This window comes from Myotis myotis, unplaced genomic scaffold (genome assembly GCF_014108235.1).
Source record: "Myotis myotis isolate mMyoMyo1 unplaced genomic scaffold, mMyoMyo1.p scaffold_m19_p_4, whole genome shotgun sequence".
Lineage (NCBI taxonomy): Eukaryota > Metazoa > Chordata > Mammalia > Chiroptera > Vespertilionidae > Myotis > Myotis myotis.
The window spans coordinates 57,687,429-57,702,092 of record NW_023416346.1 but is presented as its reverse complement, the minus strand read 5'-3'; the positions used below and the strand labels follow the sequence as shown (position 1 = coordinate 57,702,092).

Genomic DNA, 14,664 nt, shown 5'->3' with positions numbered 1-14,664 from the left:
TAAAATTACTAGAAACTATTACACTCAAACTTTACTCAGAAGATTTAAATGGAAGAAGTTGATAGGTTTAAATAATTTTATAATTTTGCCTATGTTTTTATTATGAACCAATTTGTAAAAAACTATTTAAATTATAACATGCTTTATTTGTAAATTTGTGTTTATGTTATAATTGCATAACTTCAGGTATTAACATACTTAATGTAAATTTAAAGTTTTTATAAAGGCAAATATAGTAAATTGAAACAATTACCACCAATGTAGCTTCAAAATATGCCATGAAATTGGATTTTCTAATATTCTATAATAACTGTGCCATTAACATAGAGATAAAACAGTCTTTTTAAAATAATTTGATTCTATAAACATTGAATCTAGAAATACTACAATTGCAACTCTTTGATAGTTCAGGAAAAATGTCGTGTGTGTGTGTGTGTGTGTGTGTGTGTGTGTGTGTGTGTGTGTAGCTAGAGAATGAAGTCTCAAATAATAAAGCAACTGTAAATAATGTTAACAGTAGGTAAATTTGGGTAAAGAGCATGGGAGTGTTCTATATATTTTAGTTATGCTGGCAATTTTTTAAAAGTTTGAAATAGTTTCTAAATAAGTTAAAATGAAGAAAGAGACATATACTGGCAGTGACTTAAGTGGAAATTGACAGCATAGTTGGAAATAAATGCATCTCTTGCATAAAAACGTGGGTAGATACAGTAATGTATCCTTTCCTTTTCAGCTTAAAAACCAACATCATAGCTAAGTTACGAATTTTTATAAATAATAGTTTCTTTCTTCTGAGCTAGCCTTGAAATATAACTAGCTGCTGTTCTATTTTGCTGTCACTTGTGCAGACTGTGTTTTCCCTCCTTTAGTCTATAGGAAGAGTACTGCCCTATCCCATCTAAGTCTGTATGGGATCAGACGTGGGAACTCATCTGCAGTTATTCTGGACAAGCCATTTTCTGTTGATCTTGCTGGCAAATGCTCTCTGATTTCGTATTACCTACAGTGGTGTCTAGTTTTTGTGATATTCAGTGAGGAATTCTCATTACAAGGATCTACAATCATGTCATTACAAATGACGAATTCAGTTGGGTATGGATGTGCAAGTGGAGGTTATTATCATATCTATCAGGGGAAAACTGCAACATATGTCATCTTGGAAATCCTCAAAATTCCAGCTGAAATTAAAGAGACTGTTAAGCAATATGTTTCTGTTAGTGAAATTTCAGTTCCTAAAGTGTTGCTAATAGCAAACATACCATGAATAACAAACTGGTCAAATGTTCCAGTTGAAAGCCATTTATTATCATTATTATCAGCAGCAGCAACATTAACACAAAACTAAATATACTAATACAGTGGGGCCTTGACTTATGAGTGTCCCGACTAACGAGTTTTTTGAGATACCAGCTGTCTCTTGGCCGATTTTTTGCATTGAGTTGATAGAGTAATTTGAGTTAACGAGCTCCTTAATGAGCGTGGTCTCCAAACGAATTAAACTCGTAAGTCAAGGACCCACTGTAAAAGAAAACAAAATCACACCCCAAAAGTATGTCTCTTGCTGAGAGTGAGTTGGTGACATTATCTTCATGTACAAGAGACAGCTCCCTGAGGATAAAGACCATATCACAGTTTGATAATCAATTCAATAATTCAACCATTATTGAGCACCTAGGCACAATAGAAGATTTAAACATGTGTACAAGAATCCCTGCCTTCTAGGAGTTTTACAGTCTAGTAGGAGGTATTGAAGAACACCAAGAACACAGGGCCACATGACATTAGTAACAATGGAATCAGCGCCATATATTAAGTTATTACAAGAGACTACCATCACATTCAGTTGTGCGTAATCAGGAGAGGCGCCACAGAGAAGGTGGCCTCTAAGCTGGACTTTGACGTTCTGGAAGGATTTTGGCAGACTGGCATGTGGAGAAGGGACACTGGAGGTGAAGAGAATAAGTGTGGGCCAAAGTATGGCCATGGTAAAGTTTGGGGCATTTGGGGGGAGAAAACAATAGTCCAGTTTGGCTGGTATATGAAATCTATGTAAGTGAGAGTGGTGTGATGAAATGCTAAAAGTTATGAGTACTATACTTTGAATGGCTCTGAACTACAGGCTAAGATTTCTGATCTTTAATTTATGTCACAGTGACTATATCGACAGCAATAAAATATGCAATGATCTGGAATGATTTCTTAGGGAAACTAAAGTGGTTTCTAGGCAATGCCATTGCTTTGCTAACAAAAATGTCCCCGCAGATAATTCCAAGCAATATATGGTAATTTTTTTCTACTTTACATGCAACTAAATCCCTTCCTTCAAAGTCTATTCTTTCTATATATCCAGGAACCACAACTCTCCCCACTGCCACTTCCAGCTCAACAGTTCTTTTGGCACCTAATCAATTGAAACAAGTCTAATTTAGAATTCCCAGCTACAACTGCCACCCTGAAGCTACCCATAGTTGTGAGAAATGAGAGTAGTGGTGACAGGTGTAGTGAACAATGTCATGATAATATAGCCATTTGAGAAGTTCTATGCAATCCCCATCGTAAGAGTCAAGCTTAGTTCTTTGAACTTGGAGTTCCTGGTCCTCCACTCAGTTTGGTCCAGAGAACAAGAGGGGTCCCAAAACTCACAGTGCCTAATTAAAGTTCTTTTAAACTTTCCTCTTATTATCAAAGAATTCCTTAAAGAAATGACATTTCATCTGGTTGACAAGTTATTTATAGGCCTCCTAAGTCCAAGGCTGTTGAAGCTGTGGACTGGCAGGAGTGACTTTCTCTTTCTGACCAAGGAAGGATACTAGGCTTTGTCTGTTCCCAACAGGTTGGTGGTTGGGAACTTCTCTAGTGCACTGACAGTTCAAATATCCTAAGAATGATTGTATTAGATAACCAAGCCAAAGAAGTAAGCTATTTAGACCAACCCAAGAAGACTTAGAATAACAAAGTTGCCATGGTCACACTTTCTGAAGCTAGTCAGTCTTTCAGCTCTTTCCTGGAATGAGACCTCCTCTGAAGGAAGTCATGGATAGCGGTAGTGAGGCCCCATGTCACACTGGACCTTAGGATGACGAGGGATCCTCCACGGTAGATCAGGAACACCTTTCGGCCCCGAGTGTCCCACATGTCCTGGGCAGAGGCCCACAGGCTGGGCATGCTCTGCCAGCCAATATGGGACTGCATATTGGCAACTAGTACAATCAGAGGATAGAGAACTAGGCAGGTGATTGTTCCATTGACACTGCCAGACACCATGGCAGGGACCCAGTGAGGTAGGCCTTGTTTTGCCAAGCCATCCTGGATGGGGTCCTTGAAGGAGAAATACAAAGCACTCCCCAGGCTGTTCCTGAGAAGGACAGGCCAGAAACCACGATAGTACCCCAGCGATAGCCGCCCCCAAAGCCCATAAGAGTTGAATTCCTTGAGAATGCTGAAGGTGGTAGGGAAGCGAGCTTGTTTGCGACCATCCTGGAGCACGTTTTGCACCCTTTCAAAGGGGCTGAGTGCCACAGCCTCCACCACACCAGACATGAGCCCTGCAGCCCAGCGGTGTCCCAGAGAGTGTGGCCCCTCAGGGGAGAGAGAGCACAGCAGGCTATCATAAGTCCCAAATAGTAGAGTCCCTTGCAATGTCTTGGAGAGAAGAGGCGGGTAGATTCCCCGGTAGAAGTATTGGGGGCCTTCTTGCCAAAGCTGTCGCAGAGCCTCTGACACCGCCACAGCATGGATCTGTTGCCGGAATACAACCTTATAAATAGGAAAGGTCAGAAAAGTAGACATAAAATTGGAAATGGCCCCAAGGGCATAGGCCTGGGAATGCCAGCTTTTCTTTCCAGGAGTCTCTGCTCGCGTCCAGTGCTGAAGCTCCTTCCCGGGAGAGTGGTTCGGTTCCCCCATGCTGGAGACAACTGGGTGCAGATGGAATAAACTGGCAAGAGTTGGGGGGAATAAATTAGGCTGACTATTAAATCTGTTGGTGAGCATTTTCACTGCTTAGTTAGAAAGAGAACTACGAGAAACTCAGCTTTAAGGAAACAAGCCACTCTTTGGTCCAGCCTCTGAGAAATAACTCTCTTAAGGAAGAATTAAAACAAACGCAGTTAGTTTTTCTGGAGTCACCTCTACAGTGTTTTGCTGACACAGCAAATATTCTAATATTCAAAGGAAGTTTAAGATTGAATAAAACTGGAGAAGGAGGGCTCCAAAACCTATTATATTCTGTTTTTACCACATGAAAAGTCACACTTGATAAGTTGCTAGAATAATAAGTTGCTATTCTCTTTCTGAAAAGTGGCACTATCTTGTACAGCAGAAAGGCATTCAAAAGTTGTTGCCTTTAAAAATTGGAAGTTTTAGGAATGGTGAGTCTTCCTCTACTCTGTTTCTGTAGATTCTTGCCTATGTTGTAGCTGTTTCATGTTCCCCTATCCAGAATGAGGAATAGAAAGAGGAGCTGTTCCTAGAAATTCAGCACCAAAAGACTCTGCACCTAACAATTTCCATGCCTAACCTTGTATGAGAGAGCAGAGGTTCTCAGCCTTGACACTATTGACATTTTGGGTCAGAAAATTCTTTGTTCTAGTGCCTATCCTGTGCATGGTAGGATATTTAGCAGTATCCTGGCCTCTACTTACTGGATGCCAGTAGCACCAGTTTTGCCCTAAATAGCTATGACAACAAAAAACATCTCCATATTACCATATGTCCTGGGGAGAGGGCAGACAGAATTGCCTCTGAGTCGGAACCATTATAAAAAGGGAAGAAGCAGTGCTCAAGAAAAAATTAATGCTCAGTGTGAATCTGAGAACCTGAGAGAGCTTGTCAGGAAGGAAATAGGGGCTCCAACTAAGCTGAGAGGACAGGGTGCTGCAGTGGGAGATGGTGTGTGAAGAGGAAGCATAGATGTATGAGTAGGAGAGAGGAGGAGGAGGGTGGGGGCAGATGACCAGGCTGGGGACTCACATTTAGATGGACAGGAAGCCTGGTAGGAACTGCAGACCCAGAGGTTTCACACAGAACTCTGGGCCCTGTGGTCCTGAGGGGAGCGAGGTGTTGGGGCTCTAGTTAGCTAGCAGTTGGTGGCCCACTTAATAGGGACAAAGAGGGTTGAGGCCCAGAGGGAGGGGGAGAAGCCAGGCACTGCAAGAAGCCCACTGCAGCCTTTCCTGGACTGCTGCACCCAGAACCTGACTTAAAGGGCTCCTCCTTCCAGAATCACCCCTCAGCTCCTCCCTGGCTTCTTACTCCTGCTCCATCCAGGATCCCACAATCTCATTTTACAACCCCTCACCCCAAGCCACACACTCACACTCTCTCTTGGTGGAGGGGGGTAGAAGCTCAACCTCCCCTGCTGTGCCATCACTCCTCCCCCATCCCACATTCCATGTTTGCTGTAAGCCCCACCTCCTCACCCCTTGACCAGGAGACTGTGAGGGCCCCTCTGCCTGGAACCCTTTAGCTGAGCACTGGCCAGGAGCAAAGGCTAAAGAGGCCCACTCCTTGCATCCCTCTGGGGCCCTGGCAGTGACCTCCATTTCTCCAAAGCCAAAAGGGACACCTTCCTCACTCCAGGCAGGAGGTAGCTCCACTCAGGCTCCTAAAGCCACAGGGCCTCCTAATATTCCCCAGCTGTCCTCCCAAGGGACCTCTTCCCCAACTTTTACCCACTTCTAAATAAAGATGAGTGATGAGGGAAATGTCTGTTCCTTCTTCTATTTCAGAGTGCAACAATGTACCACTTCCTTCCAATACTTTCCTGAGTAACCTAAAAACATTTTTTACTAGCTGCATTAGGCAGGCTGACTTAGCAGAGAGAAAACGGAGCTAGGATTTGGCAGACCATCATACTAAGTGCCAGTTGTGTTAACTTCCCAATCCTATGCGACCTTTAGAAATTAATTTATATCTTGTAGTCTCCTCCATCTGAGTTATAAAATGAGAAAACCGGGTAAAAATCTCCCTAGGTATCCTCATACTGTGCATGTCAGGGCATTGACATGGGGGAATTTTGGCAAATATTTGATAGAGGAATTAATTGTATTTTTCCATCCCTGATTTTTTTTTTTTGCCCCTTTTTCCAGTCATTTTCAGGGATTAAAGGTGAATTATTTAGACATATCTTATCTTAAACATCTAATTTGTCATTTTATAAATCTAATTTTTCTTATTTAATGGGGGTGAGGAGAGGCCAGTTTTTCTTGTTCAGATGCTAGTCTTGGGGACAGATTGACCTGAGACTGAATTCTGCCTCCACATTTACTTAGTTGTCTGATTGTTCAAGAAACTTCACCAAGTCTTGGTTTCTTCAGCTATAAAATAAGGACAATAGATCTCTCTCAATATGTAGTTGTGAAGATTAATAAAATCAAATGAGATAAAGTGGTTGAGCATCCATAGCATGGTGACCTCGATAAAAATTAATAAATAAAAATAAGATGCTTCCTGACATCACATCTCTCTCCACAGAGCAAATGCTCCTGTGGGACATTCTCAGGCCAGCCAGAACCAGATGATGTGGTATGATGGAACCAATCCCATGTTCATTTGGAGGTGGGAAAGACTTTTCTTCTGTAAATGTCAAGGTGTTAAACAATCCCAGACAACCTGCCCCATTAAGATGAATTTCAAAGTCAAGACCACAGGTTGGGCCTGGAGTTGGCCTGTGCCTCCTGCATTTGTAGCCTACTAAAGTGAGCCCAGGGGATTCCAGACTCCCCTGGCCAGACTAGTCCAGATGGACAGCCTGTGTGACCATCCAAGGATCCAGTCCCACATTTGTCCATTCATTCAGGGCATACCTGAGCCAATCTGTTGGTCAGCTCACAAACATGTATTCAGTATGATCATCTAGTGCCGTGGTCAGCAAACTGCGGCTCGCAAGCCACATGTGGCTCTTTGGCCCTTTGAGTGTGGCTCTTCCTAAGTCTTAGGAATACTCTAATTAAGTTAATAATAATGTACCTACCTATATAGTTTAAGTTTTAAAAATTTGGCTCTCAAAAGAAATTTCAATCGTTGTAGTGTTGATATTTGGCTCTGTTGACGAATGAGTTTGCCGACCACTGATCTAGTGAATAACTGTGGGTAAATCACTGTGGAGCTGGAAGTGAATAGGACTTTGTACCTACCTTAAAGGGCTTAGGAATATAGTGGGGTAGACAGGTCAACAATGAGCTAATCTACACTGGAAGGCAAAACAAAGTGTGTAATCAAGGACAGAGTAGAAAGGCAAGAGCTATGTATTCCACCTGGGACAGGGAACAGCCAAAAATTTTTCTTCAGGGAGGGGCATCTGACTTGATCTTTAACCAATAAGCAGACCTTCATTAGGTAGAGGAGTGAGGGCAGGTATTCTAGGCTGAGGAAGAGGCCTAAGGCACTGTGACTTAAAAGCATGAGTGGTGCATGGTGCTGGATGCAGACCATGGGAAGGAGATACAGCTGTGGCTGACAGAGAGATGATTTAGAATGAGGGCCACATTTGTTTTCCACACTGCAGTGCATTGTGGGTTTGAATTTTGCAGTGCCACTTCCTAGCTTTATGACCTTGGCCAAGTCTCTGTCTCTTTACCTCTCTGTGCTTCAGTATACTTATCTGTAAAATTATTGTCATGAAGGATGCATGAGATGAAAAATATAAAATGCTTAGCACAATACTTGGTATTTAAGTTGCTCCACAAGTTATAATAGTAGTTTCACTTTAAAAAATGAGATCCCAGGAATAAAGATTACAACTACATTGTTCTAAAGGCTAAAATCAGTCTAATGTACTGGGTCATCTGCAGAGTCCATTTTCAAATTATTTGTTTGGAAGACAGCAAAAAAGAACTATTCATGGCTTTTGGAGTTTGACAGCCCTGCATTGGAGTCCCAGTACCTCCACTAACCAGCTGTGTGGCTTATGCAATTTACTTAACCTCCCAAAAAATCCATTTCTGGATCTGCAAAATGGAATAGCATGCCTGTCTTGACAGGGTTGCTGAGAAGCTTAAATAAGATAACAGATGGAAAGTTCCTGGCACAGAGGCAGGCAGTCAAGGACAACCATTGTTGTTTCAACTGTTCAACTGAAAGCTTTTATCTCCCTAAACTTTGGGCTATTAAGGTTCCTTTGTAGAAATTGGAAAATGTGGTCTCAATAAAGCCATGAATTGAAACACAGTCCACATATTGAGGCCAGAGATAAGGGATGCTCTGTACCCAGTTGGAACCAAATGAGCAAATCTTCCTCCCAGCCTTGGGCAGAGACCTTCCCACTTTGTTCTAATGACCAGATCCAGGCACATTTACACAATCCATTTCCTTTCACTATTTTTTTGTCAGAGCTTTAAGATCTATTATTTGTCCTATTTGACCCACCCTCACCAGGTCAACTGCAGATCACCTAATTTGGTGAGGAAGTCAATTTAAACACAGAAGAATCTACTGAACCCCAGGGTTAGATGTCATGGGATTGGAGAGCAGAAGCAAGAGTCTAAACTTGCAGCAGTTCTCAACCTGTGGGTCGCGACCCCTTTGGTGGTCAAACGACCCTTTCACAGGGGTCGCCTAAGACCATCCTGCATATCAGATATTTACATTACAATTCATAACAGTAGCAACATTACAGTTATGAAGTAGCAACGAAAATAATTTTATGGTTGGGTCACAACATGAGGAACTGTATTTAAAGGGCCAGAAGGTTGAAAACCACTGGAAAGGAAACCTAAGAGCTACTTCCAGCATCACTCCTGACTGTGTAAGATGAACCTTCTACTTCCCTCCTCTACCCCATTCACTGTTCCATCCACAAGAAAAAGTCCACAGTGTTCAAATGGAAAGTGCTTCATCTCCAAATCTGAATTGTTTACTTCAAGGAACTCTAGGTATTGGGGCTGTAAATAAGAAGGCAGAAAGGAGCAGGTGAAGTACCTTGGCAGGTTGAAGATGATCTCATCAGTAAAAGGGAATCAGATTGTTCATTTGCTTTCAAGCAACAGAAGTCAAGAACAAGACTCATAGGAAGCCTTCTAGCCATAATTGACATACTAGTAAGTGAAGTAAAGACCTGCTCTCCAAGAACCAGAAGTCACGGAAAATGGAGCAGGTTTCCCAGCCCCTGGCTTCACAACCCGTTCACTATGGACAGCCCTGCATGCCGTTTCCATGGAGTTGCTACTTCTCTGGGGCCAGTGATGGAAAATCCAGCAAAGGAGAGGTCCCCTCAAGAGCTCACAGAAGGGCAACCTAGCAACCTGTCCTGAAGCCAGGAAATGAAAGAGCTCTATCAGCAGCAGAGAGCTATGGTTTTGGTTTAGATCAAATTGTTTCGTTCTCACACTTCTTTCTCAAAATCAAGTTGAAAGAGGAAGATGCTATAAAGAAAGGTTGTAGGGAAGTGGTTCTTAACCATTTCTGGGTGGCTGACTTATTTGAAAATCTACCAAGCTGTGGACTCAGAAAGATAGACAGGGTCCAAATTCTTTGCCAACAATTTCAGGAAAGACCCTAGGTAGGAATCTCTGCTCTGGAGTTGCATCTCATGACAGATATACTGTGGACAGGTACATTGGCAGCAGGCCTACTCACCTGATGTGGTTCACAAATCTCTCTACACCTCAGAATTAACAATGGTAGTATTTAAAAATATAAATCATACTCCCCATTCCAGTCTTAGTAAATCCAAATCCCCCAGAGGTGGGTCTCAGGAATCTACATTTTTCACAAACTCTCCAAAATGATTCTGAGGCAGCCAGCCTTGTACCCACACTTTGGTTAATAGCATGGGTTCTGGCATCAGAGAGATTTGGTCCAAATTTTGGCTTCACCTTGTAATTTCAGGTGTCATTTCACCTCTGAGCTTTATCTCTTTTAGGGCCATAAGCTGTAGAAATACTGTTTTACTTTAAAAAAAAATAAACTGGCAACTTGTTTTAGTGTAAAAAAGAGAAAGAAAGTTACCTTACTTTCCTCTTGGGTATAATGGGTAATGTAAAAGCTGCCCATGTCTTCCCACACCCCTCTCCCTGCAGCCTCCTCATCCCCTCCCTCTACACTACCAGCACACCAAGACTGCTTGCTGTTGATAAGGTTTGAGAACACTAATGTAAAAAAAAGCTCAATTGAGCAAATAACATTCAGAGAGCAGCAGACTTGGATGCAAAATCGAAGCTGATGCTTATTTGCTATGTGGTTCCAGGCAACATACTTAACCTCTCTGTTTCCTTATCTATGAAATAGAGAGAGTAGTCCTTGCTGACTATTTCTATGTAATTCTAAATGAGCCCTCCAATCTCCACTTTGGCTCTTTTCCACTAACCCTCAATCTGAGAGTAGGGAGGGAGGAGTGTTCACAAGAGACAGCTTTTGAAATCAGACATGTTGACTTGGGCATGAGCTCTTAGCTCCGCACTTCCTAACCATATTGCCTGGGCGCTTAAGCCCCCTCTCTATGAAATGGGCACTCTGCTACCTTCTTCCCAAGGCTGCTGAGAAGAATCAATGAATGTTAATGCAAGAGCATCTGCAAGTAGAAAGCTCTCAGTAAATGCTTTCCCCCATTCCCTCTACTATACAAAGGTGAGGAACTCTTATTGTTCACTTGATTTCTGTCCCACCTTGTGCTTAAGACATCCAGTCGCAGAGTGCTAAGGAAAGTAAGGTAGAAGGGGAGTGGTAGAAGGGAAGCAAAGAGAAAAGCAACAAACTCACGGGTAAAATGCAAATCGGCCGAGTCCGGTGCTTCCCAGCTGCACTTGACACTACGCTGGCTCTCGCGCCTGTGTGCCGCAGCCCCCGCGAGTAGCTCCCCCCTTTTGCTAGCTATGGCTTGGGCTGAGGCTGACCAGGGAGGCCGCCCCCGCGTCCCACTGATTGGCCGCGCCGCCAGGCTCATTATGCTCTTTTGTCTCAATGGGCAAAGGCTGAAAGAAGCATGGCTGCTGGGAGGGCTCTGTGGGTAAGAAGGGGCCGCCTCCGCTGCTGTGGGAACTATGAGGCCTCAACTCAGCTCCCCCTTGCTGGGCGGCCTTGCAGAGCAGCTCCTTTTAGCAGCCCCAATTCGCTTAGTGGCCTAGGAAGCAACATCCTACCCCCACCCCCGCCTCAGGGCCTCAGAGATCTGAAGGCTGCATACCTTGCTGTCCACTCAGCATCATCCACTGTCCACCGGATGAGTACAGGTAAAGAAAGGGGGTGCGACTGCCTGGCGTGGTGAAAGGCTCAGGGAAGCTCCAGCAGTACTGGGCGGCTCCACGCTTGGGGAATCGAAAACTGTGAGGCAGGGGAAGGAGCTCTCCCATAGCCCGGCTGGAGGGAGGAGGTGGGGGTGTCACTGGATGCTGCCTAGTGGGTAGGATTTGCCTAGACTGAGGAGGGGGGTCGTTTTCAGGAGGGGTAGTTAGGGGAAAGGAGTGGGGATGAATCGCTAGCTATCTGCCTTGAAACCCTTTTCATTCATCTCTTCCTGGAGGGGAATATGTTGGTGTTCGTTCCAACTCCTATTCCCTTTCTAGGTGGTAGACCTTCAAAGCCAAATGAGAACTTGAAATCTGTGTGGCTGATTGCAGAGCTGGTAGGCTGAAGATTTCCTTGAGAAAATGTAATGTAGGGGTCGCTTTGGCTTGTATTCAGAAGATGGGAGAGGGAATTTTCTGTCTGGATACAGCGGTGGTTGGGTGGTTGGGTGGTTGGGTGGTGGTGGGAATGAGGCTGCTTCTGATTCTTCTCTTCCCTGCCTTGCCCTCCACTGTTAGGTTAGGTGGCTCAGGAGGCGGCGCAAGAAATAGAGTCCAGTGAATCAGAAAAGAAAGGAAAGGAAAAGGTTTATTCTGCGTCCCCGGGAGACCCACGTACCCCAAGGACAGGGCACGTGGATTCACGACAACAGGGAGGGGGGCGCTTTTTTTATACTGCGGTTGGGTGAGGGGCGGGGACATGAGCTGAGGAATTCTCTGCTGCAGGGAATGGGCGGAATATTCAGGACGAAGTTCTTATCTGTGTGGGGGTATGTGAATTCAGGGAGAAGAAGCTGGTATCTGTGTCTGGCACCTTGATCTGTGAGACATTCCAGGGGAAGTCCATTATCTTGTCATGTCTGCATGTATCCGATCCTGGGCTCTCTCTGACCTAACATCCACGATGATGCAATCTGAGGACTGGAATATTCGACCCTGAGTGGTAAAAGGTCGACCTACCCCAGAAAGGAACTTTCTCACAGAGGGAACCTGTTGCAGAGTCTGGAAGTGAAATAAAGGTGTGCCCTTGTTTTCGAGCTCTGGTAAGAATCTGAGGAATAACTGGCAAACTTTGAGAAGGGGTTATAGTTGAAACCTGAGACCAAGAGTTTAATCTCATTTATTACCACAAATCTGTAAGACTTAGACCATTGCACTCTATTTTGAGCGCCTGGTTCAGCTCCACACACTATTTTACCTGGAATTCCAAGCTACAGTTTGCCCATCCTCCTCCCTCCTGGAGGATTGGTAGGAGGGGATGGATGTGGCTCTGAAAAGCATCCTTGTTAGCATGGGACACCCCTTAGCTCCAGAAGGTTGTAATTGACAGTTTCCTGAAGGTTAATTTTAGGGCAGTGGGCAAATATAAAATGTACTGCAGGATGTTCAGGAAGGTTGAGAAACCTATTGCAGTCTGCTTCCCTGAGGTCTACTACCTTATTGACTTTACCCCCTCCATCCGCCCCGCCACTTTTTTTACAGCTCCTATTGAGATACAAGGAAGGCAGAGCCCAGGAATATTGCTTCGGGAATTCCTCCTGCAGATTAGGCTTTTCTAAAAGCCTGAGCATCTTGTTATACATATAGGCGATCATTGATCATTTGGTCATGGCTAGCATCATTACTCATGTGGGTAATAGCCGGCGGCAAAACACACCCTTGCCTCCTTGGGCCCCTTCCATGTTGAGGTCTTTGGGGAGGAGTCTTGGTCCTTTAAGGTTCAACATGGCAGAAAGAAACATGAATTTGTTTACCTGCAGAGCGGTACCAGCCCAAGGGGAAGAAACCTTTGAAAACTGGCTAATCCAAGTCAATGGGGTCCTGCCAGATTGGAATATGTCTGAGGAGGAGAAGCTCAAGCGCCCTTAGGGGCCCTGCCCGGGAGGTCATGCATTTGCTCCAGGCAGCCAACCCCAGCCTAAGTGTGGCAGATTTCTTAAGGGCAATGAAATTGGTGTTTGGGGAGTCTGAAAGCAGTATCACTGCCCATGGTAAATTTTTTAACACCCTGCAGGCACAAGGGGAGAAAGCCTCCCTTTATGTGATCCGTATAGAAGTACAGCTCCAAAATGCAATTCAGGCAGGGATCATAGCCGAGAAAAATGCAAACCAGACTCGCCTACACCAGCTCCTTTTAGGGGCTGAGCTGAATGGGGACCTGCACTATAGGCTGAAGCATCTTCTCAGGATGTATGCAAATGAGCAGGAGTGTTTTCCCAATTTCCTGGAGTTAATCAAGATGATAAGGGAGGAGGAGGATTGGGATGACACTTTTATTAATCGGAAGCAGGCCAAGAGATATGAGTCAATGTTGGAGAGGGCAACCAGCCCAGTGGCATTTCAGGGTTCCCTACGGATAGTGATCGGCAGTGCTGACTGCAATGTGATAGAGCTAGATGATATCATCAATGACTCAGATGAGGATGTGATCCTGGTAGACCCTCCACTTCCATCCATGGGTGCCCCTCCCCTCAGAGACAGGGTCCCACCTCAGGATCAGACATTGGTCATTGATTCCCCCAACAGTTCCCAGGTCCAGTCTCCTTCCATCAGTGGTGGTTCCGGGTATAAGAATGATGGTTCTGGGGATATGCGTAGAGCCAGGAAGCGAAAATACACAACCCACTGTTCATATTGTAGAAAAGAGGGCCACTCCAAGGAAACCTGTGACAATGAGAGCAAAAAGGCCCAGGTATTTGAGAACCTGATCATCACCTTGCATGAGCTGATACCTACAGAGGAGGAGGGGTCAAAAGAGGTACCCAGTAAAAACAATGATCTCTGAGCCACAGTAAAGTGATAGACCCAGCCCTAAGTAAATCCTTAGATATACTAAAAAACTGATGATGAGGAAAAATGGGAGTATATTTCTATCTGCATGAATTAATCCATGGAAGAGGAGGTGTTGGATGCCAGCAAAGTGGAGGGGATGGCCTGACCTCTGTCCCTGCTCCCTCTTCTGTCTCCCTAAGGGTCTATTCTCTGTGCATCTATTTCCTTGCTGACTTTGTTTTATGAAAGGAGTAGAACACTTTGTTAAACCTTTAAAAATGTAGGAAAATAGAAAAACTAAAGTACAAATCACCTGAAACTCTCCACTCATATAGCCATTGTCAGCCCTTTGATGAATGTCCTTTTGTATATTTCCTTATAATTGTGTACCCAGATAAATATATGTATACATAAAAGTGATCAAATATAACTGCTGTTCTATACTGTGTATTTTTTCACCAAGCACTATATATGGTGACCTTCTATGTCAATGAATATATATAAGCATCAAGTTTAATGTCTGTGTATGGTATTAATTTTAGGAATATAGAGAAAAAGAGGAAAACTAAATATAGAAGCTATAATGAGGAGGGTCATACTCCAAAGTAGAATTTTTAGACATGAAGAAAAGGGAAGCTGAAAAAGACTTTCTTTTTTTTTTTGCATGTAT

At 44.0% G+C, this 14,664-nt stretch overlaps 2 protein-coding genes across 2 annotated transcripts; one reads left to right on the top strand and one right to left on the bottom strand.

Annotated features, from left to right (window-relative positions):
* Positions 1-1,474: 1,474 nt before the first annotated feature.
* SLC25A53 (solute carrier family 25 member 53) lies at positions 1,475-3,931 on the bottom strand. Its single transcript, XM_036305755.1, has one exon. The coding sequence runs from the start codon at positions 3,904-3,906 to the stop codon at positions 2,986-2,988; it is 921 nt and encodes a 306-aa protein (XP_036161648.1). The 5' UTR covers positions 3,907-3,931; the 3' UTR covers positions 1,475-2,985.
* Positions 3,932-12,756: 8,825 nt separating this feature from the next.
* ZCCHC18 (zinc finger CCHC-type containing 18) lies at positions 12,757-14,019 on the top strand. Its single transcript, XM_036306087.1, is given in 2 exon segments — positions 12,757-13,084; positions 13,086-14,019. Coding segments are annotated over 2 exon segments (1,176 nt in total). The 5' UTR covers positions 12,757-12,830; the 3' UTR covers positions 14,008-14,019.
* The last annotated feature ends 645 nt before the right edge of the window (positions 14,020-14,664 follow it).